The 11,234-nt window shown below is 43.3% G+C and overlaps 1 protein-coding gene across 1 annotated transcript in view; it reads right to left on the reverse strand.

The window, feature by feature from the left end:
- Window positions 1-11,234, reverse strand: part of afap1l1b (actin filament associated protein 1-like 1b) — a 125,103-nt gene that overhangs the window by 81,209 nt on the left and 32,660 nt on the right. Inside the window, exons 3-6 of the mRNA XM_083649832.1 lie at window positions 4,981-5,063; window positions 4,787-4,904; window positions 4,358-4,447; window positions 3,794-4,005 (exon numbers count right to left, since the gene is read on the reverse strand). Coding sequence (XP_083505958.1) covers window positions 3,794-4,005; window positions 4,358-4,447; window positions 4,787-4,904; window positions 4,981-5,063 — 503 coding nt within the window. The remainder of the gene's footprint in view (window positions 1-3,793; window positions 4,006-4,357; window positions 4,448-4,786; window positions 4,905-4,980; window positions 5,064-11,234) is intronic.

Raw genomic sequence — 11,234 nt, forward strand, 5'->3', positions numbered from 1 at the left:
TCCGTCCAGGCGTTCCTCAGATATCGCGTTAACAAGCTTGAAAATGGCGTTCGAGAGGTCAAAGTGACCTTGACCTTTGACCTTTGACCACCAAAATCTAATCAGATCATCCTTGAGTCTAAGTCGATGTTTGAGGCAAATTTGATGAAATTCCGTCCAGGCATTCCTCAGATATCGCGTTAACAAGCTTGAAAATGGCGTTCGAGAGGTCACAGTGACATTGACCTTTGACCTTTGACCACCAAAATCTAATCAGATCATCCTTGAGTCTAAGTCGATGTTTGAGGCAAATTTGATGAAATTCCGTCCAGGCGTTCCTCAGATATCGCGTTAACAAACATCGTACGGACGGACGGACAGCCGTACGGACGGACGTACGTACGTACGGACGGACAACCCGGATCCATAATGCCTCCGGCCTGGCTATCGCCAGCGGAGGCATAAAAATACAATACAGTACATAGCTTTTTCAACACATACTGTAGCCTATTCACACCGCCCGCCCCCCCCCCCCAGTCCAGTTATTCACAGGCAGCTGTTTCTATAGACCAAATCACCGTGACGTCACCATGTAAACAAATTTACTTCCGGGTACCACTTGGGGAAGGCGGCAGGTTTAAATGTGCGTGTTGTCAAATAAATGCTGTCAAACCCTCTCGTTGTTTTCGGCCGACTACTTTCAATTTAAATGGTTAAACGGTTGGTAAACATGCTTGTCCGACGTATCTAGCTTTTCTTCTGTGTTTGTTTTATGTAGTGTTAGCTAGCTAATAACGTTTGTTTGTCTGTCAAACTCGCTGTTTTTTTGCAGAGTCTTAACGTTACAGACAGAGTAACCTTGCGTCACCAGGCTCTTCTCGGCGAGAAAGAGCCTGGTACAGACAGAGCTACTGACGCCACGTCAATTTAATTTAGCTTCAAGTCTACTCTAGTCTGGTCCAACAGGTAAATTAGCTAGTCTGGTCTCCACTAACGTTAGTGAAAGTGTTGTTATGAATGATATTAAACAACAACACAACACGGACAAACCATTTTTGTCTTCTTTGTCTGTTTTTGTCTTCAACACGTCAGTTTGTGCCGTCCACCGCCATTATAATGTGTGGACCTCAGGGGTACCCGGAAGTAAATGTAAACATCCCGCTGATTTGGTCTATATCCTATAGATCTATAATTATTGTATTGTATCTTATATTGATTTGGTAGACTATTTATGGTAAGCTATATATTGTATTGTATCTTGTAATTCCTATAGCATTAGCCTATATTATATTATATATATATATATTATATATATTATTATTAGTTAATTGTATTGTATATAATATTACTCTGTAAATACGCAAATTGGTATACATATTATTAATGGTATATTATATTTAACATATTATTAATAATTAATAATTTATACACTAGAACTATAAATTATATTTATTATGCAAGGTATGAATGTATTTGTATATATATATATATATTTGTATATATGTGTGTATGAACATATATGGTTTATTGAGAATATAAATAGTATAAAAGTGGAAGTCAACTGATTAAGAATGTGAACTGTGGGTAGGACTAAATAAGTACAGTGTACTTCATCCTACTCCTTTTCGGACCTAGTTGCTGTCACGTATTCTGATTATTATTGTTTATTTTTTTATTTAATTTTTCGTTTTCTTTTCTTTTTTTTTCACTTATAAATATATATATTTTGTAACATTGATACCACTTGTGTATATTACTATTTCTTTTTTGAAAGTCCGAAATAAAGCTTTCATTCATTCATTCATTCATTCATTATATTATTATTCTATATTACAGCCTACATCCATCTACAGTGGAATCCGCTTATTATGGTTATACTATAATTATCTATATAGATTCTATATAGCAGAGGTGTGGACTCAAGTCACATTCACAAATCTAATGACTTGACTCGACTTGACAAAATCAACAAAGACTTGAACACCAATGACTCTTGACTTCACTTGGACTTGAGCCTTTTGACTTGAAAAGACCTGATACCTTCCGTGAAAATACAAGAATAAAAAAGATAGTCTCTTCATTTTGCGCATAACTGTCCGTGGAACTCAAGATCAAAGTGACACTTTGAATTAATACACCATAACACGCAGTTGTTACATCGCAGGATTTAAACGAGTAACGTAAAAAAAAAAATCCACATTGACAGAGTGACAGAATGTACACTCAACATGCAATTATTATGAGCCGCGTGCATCGATGAAAACAATAGCCTACATCACCGTGGAGTTGTGTGTGCAACCTCTCCATTCCTCCCAGCTGGCACCCAGAGCGTCTCAGTCATCTCCTCATAATCATGCTTTCTGTTGTTGTTTTTACCTCCACTAAAGGCGCTTATTGTGCCCAGCTTCATTCACTTTATGCCATTCCAGAGTGACTTTTTACGCGCCGGCAAAACGCTTCTCTACTCTTTGGGACTTTCTCTGCCACCAACACTCCTGACTCCCATCTCCACATTTGCGCTTCCTTTCCCTGTCATTATGTTGCCACTACTGTGCGCTTGGCCCATGTATATTTGCGCAGTTGCAATTCTAATTAATTAAGCTTCAGATAGTCGAGGAGGCACCGTACCATTCCTGGACAGACTGCGCGCGATGGGGGGAGGCAAGAGAGAGCAGTAGAGGGAAGCAGCCTGGCAAAATGAAAACCGGGTTTATTCCTATGTAAATTAGCACACGCATACACATTTGGGCAATTATCGAGGTAAGAGAGCGAGACAAAGAAGGATAATAGGGCCGTTCACCCCCCCAGGTGTGTGTGCAGCTCACTGTACGCTCATGGATTTGTAAAAAGGTGCTCAGCTCACCGCTCATGAAAATAATGAGCTTGCTCAGTGAGCGGCCCTCTTAGAGCGCGTTCATGCACAACACTGTCCGAGCCACACATGTCCAAGGGAAGGAGAAACGGCGGGAAACGGGGAAAACACACTCGACTCCGGGGAAAGAGTTCTCTTTGACCAATCGCCAATCTCCTCGCTGATGGTCTGATTTGCTGATGTAGTTAAGACATGAGGCATCAGTATTAAATTTAGCCTGTTTCATAACCAGTTAAAAGTTCCTCATAGCTGTTTTTAAGATTACTAAGTCAGCTAGCGTTATCCTATTAGCTTCTTGTTGTTGAGATGAGGTGGTGAGGTGGGGAATTATTCTGTGTGATCTTGTGGATACAGCTGTTTCTCATTTTGTTTGGCCACTTTGTTGCGGTAGTGCTGCGCAAACATTTACACAACAAAAGCTTCCACACAAGGTACTGCAACAATACATTTACATAACAAAAGCTTCCACACAAGGTACTGCAGCAGTACATTTACATAACAAAAGCTTCCACACAAGGTACTGCAGCAGTACATTTACATAACAAAAGTTTCCACACAAGGTACTTACTACAGGAGTACATTTACATAACAAACACTTCCACAGTACCTTGTGTGGAAGCTTTTGTTATGTAAATGTACTGCAGCAGTACACAAGCGACTGCAGCAGTACCTGGAAACCCAGCAGTAAAGTGGCCAACAACTGTAAAGTGTAAACCCAAGTTCAAGCTCATTTTCATTGTCATTCCTGTCCACCAAAACTTACTGTTGAGCCCTCTGGAGGTGTCATGGGCCTAATTTGATTAAACATTTGTGATGGGAGGTTTCCATTTGATATCCCAATAGCATATTCACACACAACTCTGTTTCCTTTACCATCAAAGCTGGTTTCTACATAGCTTGGCATACTGTATGAAAGCAAGCCTTTAAAATGGCTCCATCTACCTGTAGTTTGTTGTCACGAATGACAGCCAGCTGCTTCGTCCATTGGCCGAAGCGTTTCTTGCGCAGCAGGAAGGCACAGATCTGGCAGTCTCTGATTGGCCCACTAGAGCTCTCCTCGGCCGTCCATCTCTTAGGTTGGTCCCGCCCCTTGGCCTCCTCTTCCTCTTCTTCATAAGACTCATAGGAACTGCTCAGCGCATCCGAGTCATTGTCTGCAAAACCAAAATAATATGTCAGTGTGTTGGAGAGGATGATTCATTTACACAAGACAAACAGGCAACTTCTGGATCCATCCATATATTCCACTGTCACTGGACTGTTAGCATTAGCACCCTGCTCTGTTCACACTGGACTGTTAGCATTAGCACCCTGCTCTGTTCACACTGGATTATTAGCATTAGCACCCTGATCTGTTCACACTGGACTGTTAGCATTAGCACCCTGCTCTGTTCAAACTAGACTATTAGCATTAGCACCCTGCTCTGTTCACACTGGACTGTTAGCATTAGCACACTGCTCTAAACTTTACACTGAACTGTTAGCATGAAGAAGAGGAAGACACACAAGAGTTTTTAGGAGGCCCGTTGATCCTGGTGCTGGGGTAGTTATTGTCTGCATCCTCATAGTAGGCATCCTCCACAGAGTTACTGGAGCCTGGAGGAGAGAAGAGACAGGGGAGAGGATAGAGCAGACAGAAACAAGAACGAGACGAGAAAGAACTTTTGAAATTTTGAATAAAACAATGGGTTGCAACTATCTGTGGTGTGTGTGAGTGTGTGTCTGTGTGTGTGTGTGTGTGTGTGTGTGTGTGTGTGTGTGTGTGTGTGTGTGCGCGGGCGTGCGTATGCATGTGTGTGAGTGTGTGTGTGTGTGTGTGCGTGCGTGCGTGTGTGTGCGTGCGTGCATGCATGCACAAGCGTGCCTGCGTATATGCGAGTGTGTGTGTGCATGCCTGTGTGTGTTTGTGTGCTTGTGTTTGTGTGCGGTACTCACTGTGCGTCATGGTGGTAAAGTACTGAGGGGTGGAGCCAGGATCCAGAGGACCAGCCTCTTCATAGTAGTCATCAGGTATGGGTGTAGTTGGCATGGGAGGGGACGTGTCAGTGGGTGTCTGGGGGACCAATCACAGCTGAGGGTCAAAATAAAATGGACGGACAGACGGACAGATTGACACAAAGACGACTTACCGATTTATTAGGATGAGTCTTCTCCTCCTCTCTCTGCTCTTTCTGCTCCTCAGGAGATGCACTGAGCATGTGCAGATCACAGTCTGGCGGAGCAACACAGGGTTAACCGCATTACAAACAACATACTGTCACTGTCAGATCTTGACATGTGGGAATCGAACACGGATTGCCATTTTGAGTGGCATTTAACACTTAACACATTCACTGCCAGCCGTTTTTCCAATACTGTAGGTAGCTTCTGCCAAGGTTTTTTTTGAGGATTCTGGCTCATCTTTCAAGAGCCGAGGATTATTTTCTGCTAGGAATTTGTGAACACAAAATATCTCAAAAGAACTAATAGAATGTGTGCTTTCTCTGTCTAAAAGAGTTAGTTTTTATCATGTTCTGTTGTCTGTTGTTATGTAGATATTAGCAGTTGTATACAGCATGGTTTCAGCGTCTGAGAAGGAAAGCTGAGATAAATGCAGATTTGTGAAATTCAATAAAACAGGCAGAACAGTCACTTTAACCATTTATTTTTGGCATCAGTGAGACATCAGACATCTGAACAATAGTTGTTTTCAATAATAGAGGAATAATACAATAATAAAATAAATAAATGTCAAAATAAATACAAAACAAGAGCAGACCACAGGTCACTCAGCTTTTTTTTTTTTTATAGGTTTTTTCGGTTCGCACGTGATCAAACCGGTTTGGGCTCGTACACCGAACCGAACCGGTAAAACCGGAAATCGACCCATGCCTACTCAGCACCACTCAGCATAGTTCTCTTTCGAGTGGTACACCTCATAGCAGCCAGCCCTGTGTAATGGGACCCCACATTTTTTACAATAGTAGCGTGTCTCGCTTCTAACATTTCTCCTTTGACAAACCCTACACCTCTTCGTTGGGGCATCTTTTTTGGGTGTGGCTGGTATCATGGCCAGTACATGGCCCGCTAGATTGACCTGCAGCCTGCTTTGAGGGTCCAGGTATGGTGCCCGGGGAATGGTTGCAGGTTGGTCACTGCCATGCCACTGTCATGTACATGACAAATTTGAATGGCCATCTGGATGTCTTCCTGGCAAAGGGATAGTACGCGATGTTCTGGTCCAATCTGTCGACCCCATTCATGTACTTGTTGTAGTCTACAACGCACTTGGGTTTTGCGTGTGGGACCCTCTCTCTGCTGCCTTTCTGCCTGACCTGCACTGTCTCCATCGTGTCGTCGTGCATGGTGGAAACCATTTTCTTCCTTGAACAACCTGTCTGCATCATCAACATCATCATTGTTACTGAAATGGAGGAATCGTGTTAGGAGCTGAAAGCGGTTGCGAGACATGGTTCTGCTGAAGTGGGGGGTAGCAATGAGTTAATTTGTGGACCAGTACATGGACAGTTCAGGCTTCTTGACGATCCCAGTGAGGAAATATAGTCCCAAGAAGCTCTTGATTTCTGCCACTGTAGTGTCCTTCCACTTCCCAAGCCTTGAATGTGGCAGAGCCTCACTGACCCGACTGATGCACTGCTGGGCATACAAGTTAGTTTGGACTACAATGTCCTGGAGCAGCTCATCATTCAGGAAGAGCTGGAAGAAGTCCACTGGTTGAGCAGCACCACCCGGTTCTGCTGTGAAGGGGATGTGGGTTGGCTCCCAGTCAAGGTCACACCACTCAGGAGGACCTGCAGGCTGAGGACGTTTCCCACTTCCAGCTCCACTGCCACAATCTGCAAATTATAGAAATACACAATTACCATAAAATAGTGTTTTTTATATGTGTGGTACTGAATTCTGGAGTTCTAGAATTTCTGGAATTCTGGCTGGAACCTGTGATGTGAAAATAAACCTGCTTCTGAAGTGTGATCTTACCCATTTTCCTGGCACCAGAGGCTGTGGCACCAGATGCTGTACCGCTACAGCTGGCTACAGGCTCATCTTCAGAGTCTGAAATTCAGTAAAATGAATTGACTGACTGCTGGCTTTTGTACAGTCATAGTAATTACATTTACACAAGTTACACAAGTCATCTCAAACATCGTCTTACCACTGCTCTGTGGAGCTTCGCTCCTGGACGGGGCCCATTCTTCTTCAGAGTCCTCCGCGTCTGGGGAAGACGTGAGGTCACTCGACTCACTCAGCCCAGCAGCCGCAGCCGCGACATGCATGGGCTCACCCCGTTCATCATCCGAGACCTCGGAATCGGTCTCCGGCACAAGCTCATTTCGGGCGGAAAAGAAATCGAGCAATGATCGCTGATCCGCCGATCGCTTGGCTGAAGACCGCTTGCGTTTGGCCGGCATGGCACAAACACGCACCCACTCCCAACTAAACTGAAATAAAACAACTACTGCTACGACTAGATCAAACTGAACTGAAATAAGGCTAATCTACCGGCTACCAACTCGATCAAACTGAACTAGAATAAACGCTAAATACTAAAATGAACTGACGCTAACGCTAACGCTAAATGAGCTAAGCTAACTACAATGAACACTAACTGTAACTACGCGCTAACTAACTATCTAAACTAAAGATCTACTATAAAGACTATACTAAACACTACTACTGTACTAACAACTCTCTCTCTGTATCTTACCAACCTACTAAAACCCACCCCGAACAAAGGATCCCGCCTTCCTTATATACAAATCTTTGTTAGAGTACTTCCGGAGCAGCGGGAGAGGTCGGATCCACATTCACCTATTGCCCAAACCAGCATAGACCAGCATGAATTTCTTGCTGGTCTATGCTGGTTTATGCTGGTTAGTGCTGGTCTGATGCTGGTCTATGCTGGTTAGTGCTGGTCTGATGCTGGTGGACCAGCATTACCTTGCTGGTCCACCAGCTAACGCTTGCTGGTGAAGCTGGTAAACTACCATGGCCTTGCTGGTGAAGTTGCTGGACCAGCATGGTGAAGCTGGTGGACCAGCATGGTGAAGCTGGTGGACCAGCATGGTGAAGCTGGTGAAGCTGGTGGACCAGCATGGTCATGCTGATGAAGCTGGTGGACCAGCATGGTGAAGCGAGTGGACCAGCATGGTGAAGCTGGTGGACCTGCATGGTGAAGCGGGTGGACCAGCATGGTCATGCTGATGAAGCTGGTGGACCAGCATGGTGAAGCGGGTGGACCAGCATGGTGAAGCTGGTGAAGCTGGTGGACCAGCATGGTCATGCTGATGAAGCTGGTGGACCAGCATGGTGAAGCTGGTGAAGTTGCTGGACCAGCATGGTGAAGCTGGTGGACCAACATGGTTGTGCTGGGGATTGCTTGACCAGCATGGTCATGCTGGTGGAGGAGATTGTGAAGTGCTCCACAATGGAAATGACCTCCTCTGTACCCTGCTGGTCCATGGCATGAATTTAATTTTAACTTTCGTGTCCAGGCCAAGCCCAGGTCCCTTTTTGGGGTGTTTTACAAAAGTTAATTGTGTTAGTGTGTGTTAGAGAAGCAAATGAAAATGTAATTAATGTAATGAGAATATAATTAGGCCTATCAAAATCTTGGGGACAATTTCTGCCCCTTGATCATGTTTTTTTTGTGCATTCTGAGATTTATTAGAGCATATTTGGCCTTGCCCCTGGCTAATTTCCTACACTGGATCATACCATGAAAACATACAGTAGGCTAAGGGGTAGACATCACCTTTTCTGTCATCGTGTTTGGTTCAGGAGATTTGATGCAAAAATAATTAGGTTATAGTGGAAAGTAAAATGGCTGCCATGGCAACCATGAGGAAAACATCTAAAAGCAAAAGTTTTATTGGATGGGGGACCCTGGCACAAAATTGGGGGTCTGTGTTCTAGTTTAGGGGACCTTGATGTGAAAAAGTTTGGGAAACAATCTGGCCCATCACCCATCCCCTATGGGTTATAGGGTGGGTTATAAGCCTGGGTAAACCCAGCCTCCACGTGACCTGCTCTCAGACCTGCTCTCAGTCACTACGAGAGCAGAGCAGGTCTGAGAGCAGGTCACGTGGAGGCTGGGTTTACCCAGGCTAGGGTTATATGCCTTCTTTTTTATATTTTGTATTGTCTTCTGGCCTCCATTGACAGCTTGCCAGATAAAATAAATGGTACAGGGCCAAGTTATAACATAAGCAACAAATAACGCAACACACAAGAAAAAAGTTTTAACCATGCCCAACAAAACACCTTACAGGGTAACAGGCTAATATAACACAATACAAGAGGCTAATGCAATTCTATATCAAGCATAGTCCTTTAAAATAACATTACACATGAATGTATTATTATTATTATTATTATTGTTATTAGGGGTCCAAGCACGAAGTGCGTGGATCCCTATTGTATCTGTTCCGATTATTATTATTTTTTTTTTTCTTCTTCTCCGGTAAAACTGTATGTACAGCAGAAACTGTAAGGCTCAGCATAGCCAGACTGGGCACATAGATTGTAAATGTGCCTCACTACTCAGAAACAAAAAATTACCCATATCGGCCAGATGGTGGCGCTATAACAGACCATTTCGCGTTATGGTCCATATCTTCTGAACCGTGTGTCCTATACTCAAAATTTCACTTCTCAGGGATTCCTTGGATCAATACGCATCTATCCATATAGGCCCCGCCCATTTGCGTGTGCCTAGATTTTCCGCCATTTTGAATTTTATCAAAAACCTACTTTTGCGAACTCCTCCTAGACCGTTTGGCCAAATCACACGGGCATTTTTCTGGGACATCTATGGACTACCCCGACCTAAAGTTATTAAAGGATTTTGGATACGTGAAACCGTTTTGAAATGATAAATGTCTAAACTTTTGTGTATTTGCTTTTGTTCTTTTCCTACCCTAAAAGTGTGTGGATCTCAGAAACCATACACCCCCCATCACCCAAACTTTCCACACAGGTTCACGACATCACCCACTACTCAGAGTAAAAAAATTACACCAATCCACCAGACGGTGGCGCTATAACAGCCAATTTCACGTTTGTCGGTCCATAACTTCTGAAATGCGAGCTGTAGAATCAAAATTCCACATCTACTGGTTTCCCTGGAGCATCATGTATCTAACCCACTAGGCCACGCCCATTTCTGTGTGGTAGATTTTCCGCCATTTTGAATTTGATCAAAAACCTACTTTTGCGAGCTCCTCCTAGACCGTTTGGCCAAATCACACAAAACTTTTTCTGGGTCATCTATGGACTACCCCGACCTAAGGTTATTAAAGGGTTTTGGATACGTGAAACCGTTTTGAAATGATAAACCTCGAAACTTTTAATGAAACACACGCCAACACTAAATTGCCCACAACTCATTAACCGGTCAATTACAACTACTGCTGCTACTACTGCTACCACTCCCACTACTACCAACACTACTACTACTACTATTACTACTTCTGCTACTATTACTACTACTACTACTACTACTACTACTACTGGAAGTTGGAATGTAGCATTTTGGGTGGGGTTAATGTGTTTTGGGGTTCTGCATCTGCTGTAACATAATACACAGTTGGTTTAGATGTCACACAGTAATGCCCGATCCACAAAGACTTGACACCCACGTTTGAATAAAAACAAGTTTATGCCATAATAAGGTTACATCCGTGCCTCATCATTGCTGTGGAAGGATGGTGTAGGGGTAAAGTAGCAGACCTCAAAGCTGGAGGTCCTGGGTTCAAACCACGGCCAGGTAACTGTTTTATTTTTTGAAAATGTAGAATAAAGGTTAATCTGGATATAATTATGTATAACGCTGCTGAATACACACTGTGTACATAGCAGAATAACTGAATATGCCTATTCATGGTAATGTCATATTTCGACGTCATCTTGACATTCCTGTGTAGATGTCTAAATGATCCTCAAATCGGCTGTGATTTGGCCTAGTCCTGGAGGTCACTGAAAGATGATATCAGAACATCATCATGATGTAATTGTGTTTGCTGGGAGCCTTCTTTCAGATGAGAGAGGAAAAACATTCCAATACATTATTGTGTCTTCACATGTGAAAGGTCCAAAAAGAGAATTCAATCTGAATTATCCTTGTCACTCATGTGCTCATTGTAACAGCACAACCCACACCAATTAGTTCAAACACCTCCATTCAGGGCATACTTTTAATGTAAAGTGGTGCATTATGTGTGTAATACAAAAATGTCCTTAATGGTAAATGGACTGCATGACAAGCTGCCATGCAGGGTGCTGGCTATAGTCACCCAAAAGCAATTTCAGGGATAAACCCCATCAACCTTCTGTAGTGGACGCCACGGAGCCCTATGGTTTGATGTGTGTGTGGGAAAGACACAAT

The sequence above is a fragment of the Poromitra crassiceps genome (genome assembly GCF_964638095.1).
Source record: "Poromitra crassiceps genome assembly, chromosome: 1".
Taxonomy (NCBI): Eukaryota; Metazoa; Chordata; class Actinopteri; order Beryciformes; family Melamphaidae; genus Poromitra; species Poromitra crassiceps.